This window comes from Ailuropoda melanoleuca, chromosome 2, assembly GCF_002007445.2.
Source record: "Ailuropoda melanoleuca isolate Jingjing chromosome 2, ASM200744v2, whole genome shotgun sequence".
Classification (NCBI taxonomy): domain Eukaryota; kingdom Metazoa; phylum Chordata; class Mammalia; order Carnivora; family Ursidae; genus Ailuropoda; species Ailuropoda melanoleuca.
Genome location: NC_048219.1, coordinates 43,177,345 through 43,198,200, shown reverse-complemented (window position 1 = coordinate 43,198,200; position 20,856 = coordinate 43,177,345). Strand labels below are relative to the sequence as shown.

The 20,856-nt window shown below is 36.9% G+C and overlaps 1 protein-coding gene across 3 annotated transcripts in view; it reads left to right on the top strand.

Annotated features, from left to right (window-relative positions):
• The first annotated feature begins 18,320 nt into the window (after positions 1-18,320).
• Positions 18,321-20,856, top strand: part of ANKRD13C (ankyrin repeat domain 13C) — an 85,535-nt gene continuing 82,999 nt past the window's right edge. Inside the window, exon 1 of one of the 3 annotated variants that reach the window (XM_011237717.3) lies at positions 18,321-19,285. In XM_011237717.3, the coding sequence (XP_011236019.1) occupies positions 18,841-19,285 (445 nt within the window). In that variant the 5' untranslated portion in view covers positions 18,321-18,840. The remainder of the gene's footprint in view (positions 19,286-20,856) is intronic. The other 2 variants (XM_019810375.2, XM_002929673.4) reach the window with 2 other exon arrangements.

The window sequence follows — 20,856 nt, the reverse complement described above, 5'->3', positions numbered from 1 at the left end:
GAAATGTGGGAAAAGGCACCCCTCATATTACTGATGATATGATGACAGCATTTTTGGAAAACCATCTGACAAAATCCATTAAAAGCAAATGTAAATACATATATGGCCATTGAATCTATAATTCCATACCTGGGAATCTAGTCCATATAAATAAAACAACCAGCATATAAAGATAAATGCCTAAGGATGTTTATGGGGAATGATGAATTAGGAAATGATATACCCAGAGAATGGAATACTATGATCACAGCAAAAAAGAATGAATTAGAGCTTCAACGATTGACTAAAAATTTCTTTAAGGTATTGTTGAATGAGTAAAGCAAGATGAAAATAATTATATATATAATATAATCCCATATTTATAAAATTGACCGACAAAAGCTATATACGTATGTGTGTATATGAAAGAATCATTAGAAGCCTGAAGAAAAGAAAAAAAGAAAGCTGTAAACAGTCATTATAAAATAATGGTTAGGAATTTCAGTTTAGAGTCAAATTTTATAAGCTCAAACTTGAGATGTATTACTAAATTGACTGTTACTTTAGACTAGTTACTTACCCTCTTTGTTCCTTAATTTATTTATCTACAAAATGGAGATGATTCTAGTAAGAACATCATACAGTTGTTAGAATGATTAAGTGAGTTAATATACATACCTGAAAAAATATTTTATAACTGCATTTACATAAAATTATGTCCATATATGTATACATATTTTTAATAGACTTTATTTTTTAGAGCAGTTTTAGGTTTATAGCAAAACTGAGTGGAAGATACAGAGATTTTCATATACCCCCTGCCCTCATTCATGCATAGCCTCACCCATATCAACATCCTTCACCAGTGTTACATTTTTATATTTGATGAATCTGCATTGACACATCATAATCAACCAAAGTTCATAGTTTACGTTAGAGTTCACTCTTGATGTTTTACATACTTTGGGTTTGGACAAATGTATAATGATGTGTATTCATTTTAGTATCATAGAGTAGTTTTATTTCCCTAAAGATTCTCTGTGCTTCACTTATTCATTCGTCCCTCACCCTGGCAACCACTGATCTTTTTTACTGTCTCCATTGCTTTTGCCTTTCTGGAATGTTGTTGGAATCATACAGTATGTAGCCTTTTCCGACTGATTTCTTTCACTTAGTAATATGCATTTTAAGTTTCTACCATGTCTTTTTATGGCTTGATAGCTCATTCTTTTTAGCACTCAATAATACTGCATTGTCTGGATGTATCACAGTTTATCCATTCAACTACTGAAGGACATGATAGGTTGCTTCCAGGTTTTGGCGTTATTAATAAAGCTGCTATAAACATCCGTGTACAGATTTTTATGTGGACATAAGATTACAGCTCTTTTGGATAAATACCAAGGGGAGTGATTGCAGTATTGTATGGTAAGACTATGTTTGTTTTTGTAAGAAATAGCCAAACTGTCTTCCAAAGTAACTGTGCCATTTTACATTCCCACAAGCAATGATTGAAAATTGCTCCAAATTCTCATCAGCCTTTGGTGTTGTCAATGTTCTGGATTTTGGCCATTCTAAAAGGCATATAGTGGTATCTTGTTGTTTTAATTTGCATTTTTCTGGTAACATATGGTGTGCTTATTTTCCATCTGTATACCTCCTTTGGTGAAATGTCTGTTGAGATCTTTGGCCTATTTCTTAGTTATTTGTTTTCTTGTTTTGAGTTTTAAGAGTTCTTTGTATATTTCAGGGGCACCTGGGTGGCTCAGTCAGTTAAGCATCTGCCTTAGGCTCACATCATGATCCCAGGGTCCTGGAATTAGGCCCTGTGTTGGGCTCCCTTCTCAGCGGGGAGTCTGCTTCTCCCTCTCCTTCTGCCCCTCCCCCTGCTCATGCTCTGTCTCTGTCTCTCTCTCTCAAATCAATCAATCAATCAATATCTGGGGGGGAAAAGAGTTCTTTGTATATTTTGGATAACATTCCTTTATCAGATGTGACTTTTGCAAATATTTTCTCAGTCTGTGGCTTGACTTCTCATTGACATTGTCCTTCACAGAATAAAAGTTTTAAATTTCAGTAAAATCCAGCTTATCAATTATTTCTTTCATGGATCATGCCTTTGGTGTAATATTTAAAAGTCACTGACATACTCAAGGCCATATAAATTTTCTCTTATGTAATCTTCTAGGAGCTGTACAGTTTTTGTGTTTTATGTTTAGGTCTATGATTTATTTTGAGTTAGTTTTTGTAAAGGGTGTAAGATCTATATCTCGACTCATTTTTTTTTTTTTTGGTCATGTGGATATCAGATTGCCCCAGTACTGTTTGTTGAAAAGATTGTCTTTGCTCCATTTTATTGTCTTTGCTCTTTTGTCAAAGATCAGTTGCTACATTTATGCGGATCTATTTATGGGCTCTGTATTCTGTTCTACTGATCTATTTGTTTAATTTTTTTTGTCAATACCATACTGTCTTGGTTATTGTAGCATTGTAGTAAGTCTTGGAGTCAGACAGTGTCAGTCCTCCAATTTTGCTCTCCTCCTTTAATAATGTGTTATATGTTCTGGGTCTTTTGCCTCTGTATATAAAATTTAAAATCAATTCATCCATATCCACAAAACAACCTGCTGGAAGTTTAATTGGGATTCTATTAAATCTATAGATCAAGTTGGAAGGAACCTGTATCTTAACAATATTGAGTTTTCCTATCCATTAACATAGAATATCCCTCCATTTATCTCATTCTTCTTTGATCTCTTTCATCAGAGTTTTATAGTTGTCCTTATATAGATCTTGTACATATTTTGTTAAATTATACCTAAGTATTTCATTTTGAGGAATGTTAAAATAAATGATGTTGTGTTTTCAATTTAAAATTCCACCTGTTCATTACTGGTATGTAAGAAAGCAATTAGCTTTTATATGTGTACATACTTTTTAATAATTTGGTGCTTTTTTCAAGGACCATGTCATCCTTAAATCTATTTCTTAAAATTTTCTTTCTCAAATTAAAAAATTAAAGCATATTAAACTTTGAGCTTCATATAAATTCCAAATGTTCATCAATTTCTAGTCTAAAGAAAAAATCACAGTAGAGGTGGACTGCAGTTAGAAGGCAAGTTCATTTAAAATAGTTCAATTAAGGGTGCCTGGATGGTGCAGTTGGTTGGGTGGCTGACTCTTTGTTTCAGCTCAAATGGTGATCTCACAGTCCTGGAATTAAGCCCTGCATTGAGTCAGGCATCAGGCTCAGAGCTCTGCATGGAGTCTGCTTAGGATTTCTCTCCTTCTCCCTCTGCCCCTCCCCACAACAGTCTCTCTCTCTTTCTCTCTCTCTTTAATAACTAAACAAATCTTTAATAAATAAATAAATTAAATAAATAAATTAAATATTTCAATTGTTCATCCTTGCTATCTCTGGCCCATGTACCTCAACGTCAAAAAAGAAGGGGGGGGTGGAATTTGTCTTTCTTGAAACTTACTAGCATGAAAATACAATGGGGAATTTCATATTTTTCAATGGAGAAATAATTTGGCCCATTGCAGAACATATTGTTCTTGCTAAATGAATCAGTAGAGATGAGTAGTTAATTCATTTGAGAAAAGTGTGTGTTATCAACCTAGAAAAGGATGGTGCTGGTGTTCTACTGAAATAGGTCTAGTTTTTAAAAATACTAATAACAATATTAATAATTTTAAAAACCTATTCATTTGAATAGTATTTTCAATTTCCAAAAATATTATTATACACAATACATTATGTAATCCTTACACTTATTTTTGAGGTTGGTATTATCATGATCCCATTATATAGATGAGATAGCTAAGGTTCAGAGCATTAATAAACTTGCTTGAATTTATACAGCCAATATATAAATTGATGTGCCTACCTTCAAGCTTGGGTCTTCTCATTCTAAATTCTAATACTTACTCATACCTGATTACCTATGACCTATAAATATATATACCATATCCTCTTTATCCATTCATTAGTGGATGGACATTTGAGCTGTCTCCATTATTTGGCTACTATAGATAAGGCTGCTATACACCAGATTTATCTATAAAAATTATAGAAAAATTAAAAGGCTAAAGAAGAAAAACATTCTAACCTGATATATAGGTGGAAAGTAGATATTTCCATCTTTTTTCTACCTTAGATGAAGACATCAGAAGAGAATGGGTGGGTGGAAGGAGCAAGAGAGTGGTGGCTTAAACTATGTCTACAAATTATTTTATACTCCTCTCCTCAAGAGTTGAAGCCTAATTCTCATCCCCTTGTGTGTGAGCTAGATTTAATAACTCTCTTCTAATGAATAGAATAATGGTGTATGACTTCAGAAATTAAGTCATAAGAGTATTAAGTCTTCCTACTTGTTCTTCCTCTTGTATCTGTCACTCTGGGAGAAATCAGCTACCACATTATGAGAATACTTTGGAATTCTAGGTAGAAGTCCACATGGTAAGGAACTTAGGGCCACAGCCAATAACTAACACTAATTTGCCAGAATCTTGGAAAGAGATCCTCCAGCCCAGTCAAGCCTTCAGATGATTGCAGCCCCAGCCAACACCTCGACTACTATGACATGAAAGACCCTGACCCAAAATGTCTCAGCCAAAATGCTCCCCAATTCCTGACCCACTTAGTTTAAGCCACTAAGTTCGGGGACAATTTATTATACAGCAATAGATAACTAATACAAGAACTTCAGCAAAAAAAAAAAAAAAAAATAAGTATAAACTAGGATGCCAAAGAATATTTAGAAAATCAGAGGGGCCAGGGTAGGGTCTAGAGGCTTTGTGTTAAGAAACGGATTCCTTAGTGTTTATCTCCTACTTGTTTGTACTAGGAGTTAGTAGGGAATTATACCTGTTGGAAATCACTTGTGAGTCAATTTCATTGGTCACTGGAATAGCTGTTCACCTTATTCCTTTCCAGTTATATGTTGAGTGATTGCCCAGCAGAAGTTGGCCTCTCTCCAGTCTAGAAACGGAACTACAGACCAATACTCCCTTTTTACTTTCTCATTTTCTTCAGCACTTTAGTCAGTAATCAGTGATTGGCATAAGACCTTTGATCTGTTTCCATCTTTATTCAAAACATACTAGAAGTAAAGGGCCACACTTTCAAAAAAGTGGCAGATCCTTGGGCTAAACTGAAGGGATGCTAAGACATTCAGAGGTCCTTTACAGTTATCTAGCCTAATTCATCAGGGCATTGGAATATAAAGAGGAATGATTGCTAATGGGTACAGGGTTTCTTTTTGGGGTAATGAAATATTCTAAAATTGATTTTGGTGATGGTAACACAATTCTGTAAATATACTAAAAAACATTGAGTTGTATACTTCAGATGCATGAATTGTATGATATGTGAATTATATCTCAATAAAGGTGTTATTTTAAAAAGAAGAGTGGGAAAAAAATAAAAAGAAGAGTGGGAAAAAAATAAAAAGAAGGATGGGACAGAGTTAAGAAGATACAACCTTGATTCCAGTGATCAAAACCCAACTCTGACTTTGCAGTGACCTCAGTATTGATCTTCCTTCAGTTATTAGAAGGCACAGTTTTGAAAATATAATCTTAATTACTATAAAATAATGATCCAGCAAAATTTATTTATAGCCTTTAGAAACAAATGCTTAGACATCTGAATCTTTATGCACTGTTTGAGCAAAGAAAGAAATTAACATTCATTCAGTGTCTGCTACTTGTCAGGTACTTTGATATATATTATTCATTTAATTCTTGTGCAATTCTTTAAGATGGGTATTATTATTCCTGCTTTAAAGGTAACAAAGCAAGTGGTAGAATCTAGATTTAAACCTAAGTTGTCCAATTATAGGTTTAGTGTTCCTTCTATACTATCATAAAGGTACCATACAATTTGCTTAGCTGTCATATTTAGGAACCTTAAACAACCTTGTTAATTGTCTTTTTAATGTATATATTATCTCTCCCTTAGTGATTTTAAACATCTTATTGACAGAAACCACTTTTTTGATAGCTCTCATATCACCTTTTATTCCAAACAACTGGTCTGGTGCTGTGAACACATAAATGTTTATGATGATGAAAATGCTAAACATAGGATAATAACAATAATTTTGGGGTAATGATTAATTCGGGATATTTAGGTTGATGCTATAACCTTATGTATCATATATGCCACTGTAACCCTCACAATCTGCAAAATTATGCAATAAAAATAATGACATTGGATAGAGGCAGACCACTCAAAACCTTTGCAATTCTATGGCCAAAAAGCTATCAAGAAAATAATTGGTACTTCAGAAGAAACTTTGTACAGCCTAGTCAGGCAGCTCAATATGTCTAGAGGCTACTTAGGGAATAATAAATATGCCAAAAAGCAATAAAGTAAAAATGTCGGTGTGAAGACCAACGTAAATGAAGAATTGTTTTGAACAAATAAGGTTGCTATTTCTCCAAGATGGAGAAAGACCCCCTAGAGGGGAAACCTTTGAAGTGCATATCAATGGCTTTAAAAAGGACACTTAACCTTAGTTAATCACTAGTATCAGAATTAGGATGGCAGTTTGCTATCCACTGAGTCAAAACAGGAATTTATTCCATAAGGTCTGGTCTTTGTTTACCAGATACTGTCTAAGGTTGCAATAACCTTACCACATTCCTCCTTTCTCCCTGCACTGCCAAACTCCCTTCCTTCAAAAACCTACTGGTTGAGGTCACATGATTTGTCGATGAATTGATTCTCGGTCAGGATATGAAATTTCACTGTATAGCTCAAGGGAACTCATGCCTAATACTTGAATAGTAGGCTGAAGCCCTTTTTAAAAACAAAGTTCCTTGTATCACCTGAATGGAACTTGCACGTACACATCTTTCATGCCGATTTTAATTTTTTGTAAAATGAGTTTTTTTTCCCAGAAATTATAATAATTAACATTTACTGAGTAATTATTATGTTCAAGGCACTCTTCTAAGTGTTTCACATGTATTCACTCTTTAATCCTCATAATAACAATTGAGATGGAAACTATTATTACTCTCATTTTATAGATAAGGAAACTGAGGCACAGAAAGATCAAATAACTTGCCTAAAGTAACGTGAGCTCAAGCAGACTGGCTCAGGGTTCCTATTCATAACCAATAAACCACCTATCTGAGATGATGTCATGTGATATTCCTGGATCTGATCTGATACAAATATTGCTCACTTTGTAAATCATATAAGAATCTTATTTATAATTCCCTGAGTAGGGTCATTTAAAGTATTTTTAAAGTTTTTATTTATCAGAGGATGAGGGATCAACTTTTTAGTTAATTCTTATATTTGGGATAGCTGGTTATTTTATTATTTTGAAACACATTGTTGAATCCTATCTAAAGTGCTTGTTATATATGACCACTGGTGCTAATCAATTGCTGGATGCATCTTCTGCTTGGCTATTCTATATTACCAAAAGGATTGGTTAGCCCATTCAATTTTGGCTCAGTACCTATTTTTTTCTGGAAGCATTTGGCTCAGTTAGAACTCTCTCTGTATATCTTGCTTATACAGATAGAAAAAAAAGTACCTATCTATATTTTACAGACACATACTTCTGGAATTAACAAAATGAACCTCTATATTAATGTCCCTTATTTATAATAAAATCACTAAAACTTGTACATCCATTATAGTCATTTTTTATACTAAAAATACTGTTTTGCACATAGCATATTAACCTTTCTTTTTCAATATCATTACCAAATTCATGGGCTTTTTATACTTACCTTGTTTTAGTTAGCAAAATCATAATAATAAAGATTCTGTGTCTCCCAGTCCCCTTTGCCCATTTTGCTTATACCTTTGACCCATCCCCTCTGACAACTACCAGTTTGTTCTCTGGTATTATGGGTCTGTTTCTGCTTTTTTTGTTCGTTGTTCATTTGTTTTGTTTTTTTAGGTTCCCCATATAAGTGAAATCATATGGTATTTGTCTTTTTCTGTCTAACTTATTACACTTAATACCCTTTAGGCCCTTTCATGTTGTTGCAAATGGCAAGATCTCACTCTTTTTTTTTTTTTTTTGAAGATTTTATTTATTCAACAGAGATAGAGACAGCCAGCGAGAGAGGGAACACAAGCAGGGGGAGTGGGAGAGGAAGAAGCAGGCTCATAGCAGAAGAGCCTGATGAGGGGCTCAATCCCAGAATGCTGGGATCACGCCCTGAGCCGAAGGCAGATGCTTAACCGCTGTGCCACCCAGGCACCCCAAGGTCTCACTCTTTTTTATGGCTGAAAATATCCCTCTGTGTGTATTTCTCTGTGTGTGTGTGTGTGCGTGTGTATGTGTATCACATCTTTATTCACTCATTTGTTGATGGACACAGGTTACTTCTATATCTTAGCTATTATAAATAATACTGCAAGAAATATAGGGGTGCACATATCTTTTTGAATTAATGTTTTTGTTTTCTTTGAATAAACAGTAGTAGAATTATTGGATTGTATGGTATTAATTTTTTAATTTTTTGAAGGATCTCCATCCTATTTTCCACATGGCTGTGCAATTTACATTCCCATAAGTACTACACATGGATTTCTTTTTCTCCACATCCTCACCAAAGCTTGTTATTTCTTGTCTTTTTGATACTAGCCATGCTGATGGGTGTAAGATGGCATCTCATTGTGGCTTTGATTTACATTTTCCTGATGATTAGTAATGTTCAGCATGTTTTCATGTCCCTGTTGGCCATCTGTATGTCTTCTTTAGAAATATGTCTAATTTGGTTCTCTGCCCATTTTTTAATCAGATTTTTTTTCTTTGGTTTTGAGTTGTATAAATTCTTATATATTTTGGACATTAACCTCTTATTATTTACAAATATCTTCTCCCATTCAGTAGGTTGCCTTTCGTTTTGTCAATGGTTTCTTTACTGTACAAAAGTTTTTTATTTTGGCGTAGTCCCTATAGTTTAATTTTGCTTTTGTTTCCCTTGCCTTAGGAGATACGTCCAGAAATATGTTGCTAAGGCCATGTCCAAGAGATTACTCCCTGGGTTTTCTTCTAGGAATTTTATGGTTTGAGGTCTCATGGAATGTTTTAATATATCTAAAGATTTTTTTAAAAGCAACAAGTAGATGTACATGAGATTAGGGGATGGAAGTGCTAGTCATCCAGGAATGCAAAGAAAAATGAGTCATAGAAGCACAGGTTGGCCCTGACCATCAAAGCATGGTGTGCTGGTGAGGAGTGGATTATTACTCCTCCAGTCTTGTGAGTCTCCATCTGCCTCACGGACAGAATTTTGTTCTTGTGGAAGAGTGCACATCAAGCTCTCAAAATGCAATGCCATTAAACATTAGAATCAAATACCTGACTCCTCTTATTCTGATTCCATACTCACCAAGCAGCCTTCTGCTTATTTGGCTTTGTACACAGTTTGCCTACAGGGGGGTGCGCTGATGAGTAATTCTAGTACACTCAATCATTAATTGTAGATTGGAATTCTGATATATTAGTGCTTTATCCTTGGCTATTTCAAGTCCATCCCTGGAAAATGGACTCACTCACAGGGAGCAGACAAAATTAGATTTCTTTACTTGTCACACTGATTACAAGCTCACAGACTATGGTGAATTCATCATCATAAGTGCCACTAAAGAAAGCTCTTGACTGCCAGCCAACATTCTGCAAACAATAGCTTTTTGCATTCCCTGGGCCAAATGCTCTTAACAGTCAAGGAACCATAGTAGGTTTAGATTTTAGCAATAGGGGTCCTCAATAATCATATAATTGCTTGACTTATTTTTCTTATTTTTCTACTCTTGAAGAGTAGAGTCTAGAGGCAGTACATAGGAGAAGTACCTAACCCAGATATAGCCAATACTATTTTAGAAGCTGCAAAGGTAGAATGTGAGGATAAGAGTTCCCTAAGTGCTGAATTAGAAAGTTTGAGAAATGGAAATAAATAAAGAGGGTACAGTTGGAGTAAAGATGGCATCCTTATGATACCATACTTACGATATAGTTTCACATACTGTTTTACCCTGTTCAACATGTTCTAGACTCAACTCTTCACCAGTATCTGTCTTTTCTTCTGTTAATGAAGATGAGGAAATGCTAAGAAGCAAAGACTCTAAGAAGCATCTTAAAATCAGGTAAAGAAGAGACCTTTATTCCAGGTAATGATTTCTAATCTATACACTATGAGGTGGTAAGATTTATGATTTCACCTAGATACTGATTATAAAATAGGGTTCATGTTAAAAGTAAAATTATAAAATACCTCAAGAATGTTAAATAAACCAGCCTATCATTCATTAACTAATCAATTCCTACAGCAAATATTTATTGAGGGTCCATTGGTGCCAGGCACTTGGTGGGGGCTGGAGACTTTATGGTGAATACAACTTAGTCTCTATACTTTTAGACTTTGTGTTCTAATGGGAAATACAGACAAGTAAGTCAGCAATTACACTTGGTGAAAACAAATGTAAGTAGTGGTAAAGGTGCTGAATTCCCTGGCAGCACATAGGAGAAGTACCTAACCCAGATATAGATAAGGTGCCGGTGAAGTCCTGCCAACTAATTTGAGATTTAAGGACAAGAGGGAATAGTATGGACAATCTTTTGAGGAAAATTGTTCAGGACAAACAGACTGTTGTGTACAAACTGAAAGTGACAAGCTAAGAGAGGTAAACAGAACCAATGAACCCATGACGATGTTTATAACCAATGTTTAGTTCTTTGGACTTTATCTAAAGGGCTATTAAATATTTTTAAAATATTTATTATAAGCTTTCAACACACACAAAAAGCATAGTAATATAAAAAAATCTGTATAAACACCACTAAGCTTAAGAAATGGAACATCAACAGCCTTTAAAAAGGGGGGGAATCTAAAAGCAAAAATTAAAATTACATGCTTAACACAAATACAGCTATGATGGAATTTCCATATGGATACTTAACTGAAGACACTTTTTTCCTTCATGTTCCGTAGAAACCACTATCCTGAATTTGGTGTTATTATTCTGATACTTTCGGATTTGTATTTTAACTCCATATGTAACTGTAAATAACACAAACGAGAGGTAAGTTTGCCGTATAAAATACAAGATAACCAGTTAAATTTGAGTTTCAGATAAAAATAAATAATTTTTTAGTATAAGTGTGTTTCAAATAGATATTTGAATAGATATTTGCAATACTTGCAATATTGTCCCATGCAATATTTGGGACATACTTTTATCAAAAATTGTTTATCTGAAATTTGAATTTAACTGGATGTCTTGTAATTTTACTTATAAATCTGGCACTCCAAGGGATGAACGGATGTGGGTTTCTGTGTATGCACGCATGAGTGGGAAATGGGAGCCAGAGACACAACAGTTTGGAAGCAGTTTTAAGTGATAGTGGCCTGAACTCAAGGATGGCCACTGTAAAATCAAGAGAAGTGGTTCAATTTTAAAGCTATGTGAAAGGTAGAAAGGTCAAGATTTAGTAACTGGTTGAATGAGGGGCTGAAGGAGAGGGAGGAATTAAGGGTAATGGAAGCAGTATACAGGTTTGGGCAGTGGAATCACTGATGGAAATAAGGTCTACATTGGACAAGTTGAGTTGGATGTACTCTTGAGGAATATTTAGGTTAATTGATACAGTATGTAGTTGGATGTATTCTAGGCAATAAAACAGAACCAGGAAGCCATGGACACAAATACTGACCCTTATCCATCTATTCCATTTAATCTCTTACATATCTACTTATTTTATCTTAACCTCTTTCACTGAAAAAACCACTCCTATCCCTCTTCTGTCTCTTGTTTCAAGCCTTTGTTGGTGATCTAAAAATAATTTCACTTATAAATGTTGCAATGTATCTTTTCATATTCATCTCATATCGACTTGTTTTCTCATTACGCTCTTGGCATCTTTCCTCTCTCCCCTGCATAAGTCTGTGTGTTTAATCTGTCTCAGAGGAATTCCTTCCTTCCTTCTGGAACTTCCACAGCTATTGGCTCTGGTTTCCTTGGCAACCTCTGCCTCTCTGATTTTTTTCTGATTATTTAAGAGAAATCTGACTAAATCACTAATATTCGCTGATCAGAAAGAGTAGGGAAAAAAAGGAAAGTGCCCAACATTGCCTCAGAGAAAGGAAGTGGGAAGATTTAGAGGAAACAGGAAAATACTGAGACCTAGAGAGATGGATGTAAAATGTGCGAAGAAGGTATTGATCTACATGTTTTGTTATTTTCATTTTCAGTGCACTGTTAGGAATGTTGTTAGGGGACGCTCAAGACGATAACCTCATTAGCCAGGCAGCTGTATCATCCATCCAACCAAAATTCTTCTAGACCTACCTCAACCAATATGGAGTGTAGGAAATCATATTTTAGATTATTGTGAAAATATGAAATACAAGCCTTCAGAGAAGGAGGGGGAAAAAAGATGTAGACCGAACTTCCTTTAATGTTTACATTTAAAATATATTAGTATACAAAGTAAGGAGGATTCAGTAAGATTAGTTAATTACCAATCTTAGTTGTAGGTCTGGTGATGCATTTGTAAAATATAACCAGTGAGATCTTATTATTGTGTACTGGGCATTCTGAATTTCATACTGTGATATGATTGCTTTTATTAAATGAAGACACCATGATGGGGATTAGGTGCTTTGTCTAAAGCTAATACAAATACATACATTTCTGCTAAAATTCAGAAATATTCATTCCGAGAATAAGGCTTAATCCTCTAGTCATCATTGGGTGCCAGTGAATCGACCACTATTTGAAGTCTTAGCCACACCAGGAGGGAAATTAAGAAGGGGTAGTCTGTAGGACCAGAGTATTATCTAGTAAACTAGATAGTTATCTAGTAAACTGGATAGTTGAGTTACAAATTTGAATTGTTGGATTGAATTCTATCTTGGTAACATTTAAATAAAAAGTAAATTTATTGTTTGATATTTGTTGTTGAAGTTATTCACTCATTACCTATTGATATTATTGATAATCACAATGTATTTCATCATATTTAGTCCAAGATACTGTGACAAGAGGCAAGTATTTTTTTTTCCAGGTAAAATCTCACTTTAAGTCTGAGTGTAGTACTTTTGCTGACTGCTTGTCTTTGTCTCCTTAAGATCTTTTCCACCTATTTCCCATTATGAAATAGTTTTTGCAGTTTGGGAGGGTTTATCCCCAACTTGCTGGATTCAGAGATGAGTGCTCATTGGACAAAACTGATCAGAGTAACCACATCCCCAGCAGGGATTTGTTTAGGTAACCCAGGCCTGAGCCAATCAACACTCTCCTGGATACAGGGATTGGATAGGGTCCTTTTAGGAATGTCAGGGGCCAGATGTCTGTGGTTGTGGGCTCTCCCTCCAGACCTGAAGGAGGGAGCACTTGGTCTCTGTTGCTGCAGGCAGGCATCTTGTTCCTTGAGGGAAGCTGGTCTTTGGAGGACACTCCAAACAGGAAGAGGCACGCAGAGAGTCACCTAGAAACTGACATGTAGTTTAGACCAGGCCACTCTTGAAGACGTATCTCTGCCCCTTTCTGTTATGTAAGTCAATAAATCCATTTAATTTAAGCCAGTTTCCATTGAATTTACTGTTATTTGTAAGTGAAAAAACAATCCAAAATGAAATATTTACTCTTGGGTCTCACATAAGAATCCAAGGGAGTAGTAGTCAACTTCGGTGTTGTCAGATTGGGATTACTTATTTATTTAACATCTCATCACTTAATTTACAATTGTCTTGGTACCTTGTAGATACTTTGGGGTTTTATAGTCTAATTGATAGATTAATTCAACAGCTGTTTATTATTACTATTAAACATTCACTATTTAACCATCTGAAAGGCACTGTGCATACAGCAGTGATAAACATAGTTTTAGTACTCAGAGAGATCAGAGGACTGATTGAGGAAGCAGACCAGATGTATCAGAGAGGCATGCAAAAGTTAAAATGGGAAATCAGAAAGAAGGCAAAGGCGGGACTCCTAATTCAGAATGGTGGGGTGTTGGATAGGAAAGAAGGAGAGGGAAGGTGTCATTAAAAACTCCTAAGAAGAAGTTGCATTTAAAAAAAATTTTTTTATTATTGAAATGTAGATGACATGCAATCTTATATTAATTTCAGGTGTACAGCATAGTGATTCAACAGTTCTATACATTACTGAGTGCTCACCCTAAGTGTAGTAACCATTTGTCATACATTATTATAATGTCTTTTTATTATATTCCCATGCTGTACTTTTCATCTCTGTGACTTATTTATTTTATAACTAGAAGTTTGTACTAACTCTTCTTTTTGTGCTATGGACCTCTTTGGCAGTATGACCCATTTTCAGAATGATGTTTTTAAGTGCATAAAATACTTCAGATTGCAAAGGAAATAACTATTAAAATATTTTTAAAATAAAAATTTGATATAGTAACTGTATGTGATTCTTTATTAATTCATTAAAGAATAAGATCCAGTAATGGAAATAATTATTAAAATAAGTTTGAGGTAGTGATGAGTGTAAATGATATTTTGAGATATCTGTAGTAATTGTAATGTGATACAGAAATATCTGTGTTTTCTTGTGATTGCAAAGGCACAAGTACTGCTAATACTTTGGTGGTTTGTGACCTACATTCATAATAGAAAGACATGCTAAATTTATTTAGAGGTTTAGTTTGATGTAATTTCCTGGACCCCTGGATTCTATGCCAAGTTAAAAAAAAAAAAGGGGGAGCACCTGGGTGGCTCAGCCGTTAAGCGTCTGCCTTCTGCTCAGGTCATGTTCCCAGGGTCCTGGGATCAAGCCCCACATTGAGCCCACATCGAGCCCCACATCGGGCTCCCTGCTTGGCAGGAAGCCTCCTTCTCTCTCTCCCACTCCCCTTGCTTGTGTTTCCTCTCTCGCTGTTTCTCTCTGTCAAATAGGTAAACAAAATCTTTAAAAAAAAAAAAAAACTTGTGCTAAGAAGAGAGAGAATCTAAAGTAATTTTTTTTTTAAAGATTTTATTTATTTATTTGACAGAGATAGAGACAGCCAGCGAGAGAGGGAACACAAGCAGGGGGAGTGGGAGAGGAAGAAGCAGGCTCATAGCAGAGGAGCCTGATGTGGGGCTGGATCCCATAACGCCGGGATCACGCCCTGAGCCGAAGGCAGACACTTAACCGCTGTGCCACCCAGGCACCCCTAAACTAATTTTTGACAGGCCGAAGGAGATATCTAGGTGAATGAAATTGAAATGGGTTTGGGACATATGGGACATTGTGTGCACAGGCATGGAAACATGAGAGAGGATGAGGGACTTCAGCAGATTGTTTTGGTTAGAATGAGGAATGAGTTTGGCAACGTGGTAGGAGGCAAAGCTGGAAAGTTTGGCGGAGTCTCCTATCTTTGGAATGTGGGTTGATTATACATTATGGCAATTAAATGTGATCCTGTCTTTACTTGTTTGAAATCCTTTACAAACTCTCCACTGCCTAGCATGTATTGTCCAAATGTCTTACACTTGCTCTTTGTAATCCAGCACCAGCTTTCCTTTCTAGTCTTATTTGCCACCACTTTTCCTGTCACGTGCTATGCTCCAATGATTGTCAAATATAATGCTGCATTTATACATACTATTCTTTTTACCTCTACTCCTCAGCTGGATGATCACTTCCTGTGCCTCAGTTGCCTCATCTGTAAAATGGGGACAGTAAGTACCTGTTAGAGTTTTTGTGAGATTAAATAAAATAGTTACTGAAACTTGCTTGAAGCAATGCCTAATACATCGTAAGTTCTCAGTAAATGATAATTATTATTATTGTAATTATTATTACCTAACTTTTCCCCTGTGCCCAATTAGTCCAATGACCCAAAAGTCATACATTCTTTCAATTCAGACAATTATCTCCTTCAGAAAGACTTCTGATCACCTGATTTTCATTTCTTCCAGAATTAATAATTCCTCTTCTGTATCATGTCAGGATCTCACATAATTTCAATTCTTGTATTTTTCATGATGTATTATAGTCTTATATTTCTATATCATTTTTCACTAATTATACTGTTGAACCCTTAAAAATAAGGGCAGAATATTATTTTTTGATGTCTGCAGTGTTTGACTTTACTAGGGTAACACTTAGGAGGTTTCACATCTATCCACAGGTGGCAGCCACTAATAAGGTACTTTTAAATTCTGGATCCAGTGATAGTATACTTCTCAGATATAATGGTAGAATATTTGGTGTAGGTTTTAATCATAACAGGGTACTGGCCACTCTGTTTATACACATCCTTTATATGTTGCTGTTTTATTCTAAACTGGACCTTAATTTCTCACACTACACATTTCTCCTTGGGGAACTCAGACTTCTATGGTATCAATTACTCCTGAATTTTAACCCGGATCTCTGCCTCCTAGGGTTATTTCAAAATATTCAAAATATATACCATCTAACTACTTCTGGGTGAGCAACAAGAAGCTTCAATTCAATATGCCAAAATTGAACTAATTTTTTTTTACCTCTTACCTCCTCTAGCATCACCATGGCTCTCCTAATTTCTCATCATCTGAATTACTGCATACTTCTTTAAAAATCAATTTTTTCTGATTAATAAAAACAAATACTTTTTCTTTGTAAAAAATATTCAAGCAATGTAAGAAATATGTGATTTAGCAATCTCATCTTCCAAAGATAACCACTGTTGACTCGGTCTGATGTATATATTTTGCCAGACTTTTACATGCATATACTAACACACTAATTTTTTGATTTATGCAGTAGTCTGTCATTTCCTTGTCTCTAGAATAGCCCCTCTGTAATTTATTCTTGATACATACTTTTCTAAAGTACGGGAGAGTGAGTGACTTTTCTAAAAGGCAAATCTTATCATGCTATTCCCCTATTCAACATCCCCAAAAGGCTATCCATTTCTCGTGGGATAAATTCTAACCTTTTAAGAAGACATGAAAATCCTGCATGACCTGGCCCTTTCCTATCTTTCTAGCTCTGGAATCAGGCTGGATTGTGCTACATTCCAGCTTTGAAGAATTGTCCTGGTTTTTCAACTGTCGAGAGAAGATTAAAAATAATATCACATGGGGGCGCCTGGGTGGCACAGCGGTTAAGCGTCTGCCTTCAACTCAGGGCGTGATCCAGCGTTAGGGGATCGAGCCCCACATCAGGCTCCTCTGCTATGAGCCTGCTTCTTCCTCTCCCACTCCCCCTGCTTGTGTTCCCTCTCTTGCTGGCTGTCTCTATCTCTGTCAAATAAATAAATAAAATCTTAAAAAAAAATATCACATGGAGATAACAGCATATAAAGTGCCAAGCATACTGCTTGTCTTAAAGTTAATAAATATTGGCTCTTGTGAAAGAAGAACAAATGTTTTTGTATGTATGTGTTCAGTCTCTCTTGCTTTCTGAGTAGGATTCTTTGAGGTGATTAGGTAATGCTTGAACAGAATTGGAGCAACTCTCACCCTTCACAAAAGCAAAAACAAAAAACAACAATAACAAAAAACCCACAAAAGAAAGAAAGAAAAGAACAGCAGTAATAATTTGATTTGAACAGATTTGAAAGATGGGAAGTGAAAACCTGAGTGGCAGGGAAGGATGAAGAGAGGCCTATTCCTACAAGTTATTTATTTATTTGAGGGGGAATGGAGGTGGCAATGAAGTTTAAGAAAGAAGAGATTTGAGAGAAGCAACTGTCAGTGTAAATGGGACTTTGGAGAGATAAATGGGTGAAGGAAAACCTTTAGGGTATCTAGCTAACTCTCCTCCCTTCTAGTTCCCCACAGCTTTAGTTATTTGGTCCAGACTTCAGGGATGTTAGATTTAGGCTTAGAATTTGACGGTGGGTCGAGTTTGGCCAGGAACTAGCCCAGTGATATCCCAGTTACATAATTATTATTTGCCATCCTTTAGCATCCATTCCCCGGCTTGAAACAACTGCTTGAAATTCATTTATCTAACAAAAATTTGAGTGACCTCCTTTCTCCCCGTTTGCTGAATAGCCTGTTTTCCAAGATCAGCCCCTAAAGACAGTGACTTTTCTGACACCCCCAAACTAAAAATTTCCCTATTTTTTTTGTGCAATGCAGCTCCCCACATTCGTCGCGCAGTGAAATATTGTACCCAATTGTTTGTCTTTCCTCCCCTGCCGAGCTCTTTGGAACCAGGAGTGGCGTTTTATGAATTTTACTAGCTCAGTGTATGGCACAAAGTAGATGCTTAGTAAATGTTTATTGAATGAGTGTCTTGTGCATCATCTCACTGACATCATATCCTGTGTGCAGTGGAGTCAGTTTGCAATACTCTGCAGGAGGCCCAGAGGTCAGAGGGTTTAAGTCATCGTTTATAACGTGCATCGAGTATCTCAGCACAGGTTCAAGGTTTCAGACTGCACAGATGCAGGCAGCTCGGCCACCGCCGGCTGGTCATTAGCCTGGGGCGGAAACACGCTGTCTGGCAGGCGCCGGAGCTGGGTTGCTCTCTGGGAGTGGAAGGTACAAGGGAGGGAGCAGGCAGCTCACTTATCGCGGTGTTTCCTCCCTCCTCCCGAGGGAGCTCTCGCGAGAAAAGTCGGGGTAAGATGGCCGTGCCCTGTTTTTCGGTGTGAGGCTGGCGGCTGCGGCAGCGGGGACAGGGATCCTGGTATCGTGGGCCCCTGAGCTCTAGCTCCCCCCAGCGAGCGCGCGTCCCTTAGTGCCTAGGCGAGAGCCGGCTCTTTTTCCTCCAGGAGATGCGTTTGTCCCGGGCTCGGGGGCGCTCTGAGAGTTCATGCTGCGCTGGAGGCGCCTGGCCACCGCTCTAATCGCCTTGCGCCGCCGCAGCGCCAGCTCCGTCGCTCGCGGTGAGCCTCCCGGATCCCCTCTGCGCCTCTGGCGGCGATGACCGGGGAGAAGATCCGCTCACTGCGGAGGGACCACAAGCCCAGCAAAGAAGAGGGGGACCTGCTGGAGCCCGGGGATGAGGAAGCGGCGGCAACCCTCGGCGGCACCTTTACGGGAGGCAGGATTGGGACGGGCGGCAGCGGCAAGGGCGGCAAAGCGTGTCATAAGATCTTCAGTAACCATCACCACCGGCTGCAGCTGAAGACAGCTCCGGCCTCTTCCAATCCCCCTGGCGTCCCGGCCTTGCCGCTGCACAGTTCCTCCGTGACTACCACCTCCCAGTCCCCAGCTCTTCTAGCGGGCACCAATCCCATTGCTGTCGTCGCAGATGGAGGCAGTTGCCCCGCACACTATCCGGTACACGAGTGCGTCTTCAAGGGGGATGTGAGGAGACTGTCGTCTCTCATCCGCACGCACAATATCGGACAGAAAGATAATCACGGTGAGGAGTGCTCGTCCCTCTCCACCTCTTCTTTCCCGAATCTAGGGTGTGCCTCCCCAGGCCCATGGAATCCTAGGCTTCTCTCCAACAGACCTTTCTTTCCTCTTCTTTGCCCATCATCCGGGCCAAATGCCTGTAAATCATGACCGTTTCAGTAATAGCATGTCAGTGGTCAGGGGATTGGTTCTTGTGGGTGCAAAGGAATGTTTCCTCCTTGCCCACTTCAGAGTTTCCTCTGAGAAGCTATTTTGTTTATCTTTGAGACAGGCCTTCAATATATTGATTTTTGACAGAAATTTTAAAGTGCCTCTTATCCAACCTGGCCTTCTTCCTTTGTTTACGAAACTGTTTCTTTCCTTTCTCTCCCCCTCTCCCATCTTGGGATGTCGAATCTTGAGCATATAAATAGCCCACCGCCCTTCATTACTCAGGTATAGATCCCAACTTGACTGCAACTGGTTGTGATTTCTACCTGCCATCAGGTTGTCGGTTTTTCTCTGCTTTCGAAACTTAGTTTGATACAAAGTGTCTACACTTGGCATTTAAGATGGAATTATAGAATGCTTTGGTTTCTGAAAGCCACACGGTAGAAATTTGTTGGCATTTGGTACCTAGAGCAAGTAAAAAGTGACTTGAGTAGCTAGAATTTTGTTGGAGTAGAGTTTTTAGTGTTTTGCTTGTTTTACATAATTGCTAATAATGTTTCATCTTGATGACTGACTAAAAATAGTACTGTGATTTTTCATAGTAACTTCATCATAGCCTATATGACAAAATAGAGTATCATTTATTATTCAAGGACTGTATTTCTACTTTCTGCCTTAACTCATTAGCTGAATTTTTTTCCTTTAGTTTTATAAATATGTGATTGAGTTGACTTATAAGCAACAGTACATTTATTAATAAAAACTAATGTAAACACTGATATTTTCAACATTCAATAAGTCATTTTAAATTGAGTAGTTGACAAATATTGTTGGTAGCTCTGCTTTGAACTGAACATGACAATTGTATACATTCAGTCGGAACACACTTAACTCTGTGTTCAAAATAATATATAACATATTAATGAAATGCTTGCCTGAGGAATAAGCTCCCTTAATTCCATTGGACTCTAGGCTTCTTATCTAAAATTAGGGCAAAAATTGAGATTGAAAAAATGAGAATAAGATTTCTTTTGGCTGTATAATTCTCTAACAGCTGCCCTTGTATCTGAATTTACAATATTGTAATAATATCACTGGCATTTATCATAATTCAAATCCCCAAAAAAGTACCTGAAAGCTGCACCCAGTTTTTCATTCCTACACTTATTTATCATTTTACTGTTGTTGCAACAAGCATAATATTGCTTGTTGATGGTAATTATATTCTAACCCTTCGGGAAACAGTTTGTATTAGGAGATGTGTTGTAGCTTCAGGTTAATCATCATTTATTAGGAAGTATTTCAGAGTTGACCTTCAAAGTGGATATATATATATATATTTTCATGGGGCCATTACCTTTAAAATACTTACCTTGAAATATCTGTGAAAACAGAAGTTTCTTTTTGAGAGGTAATTTCCTTTGA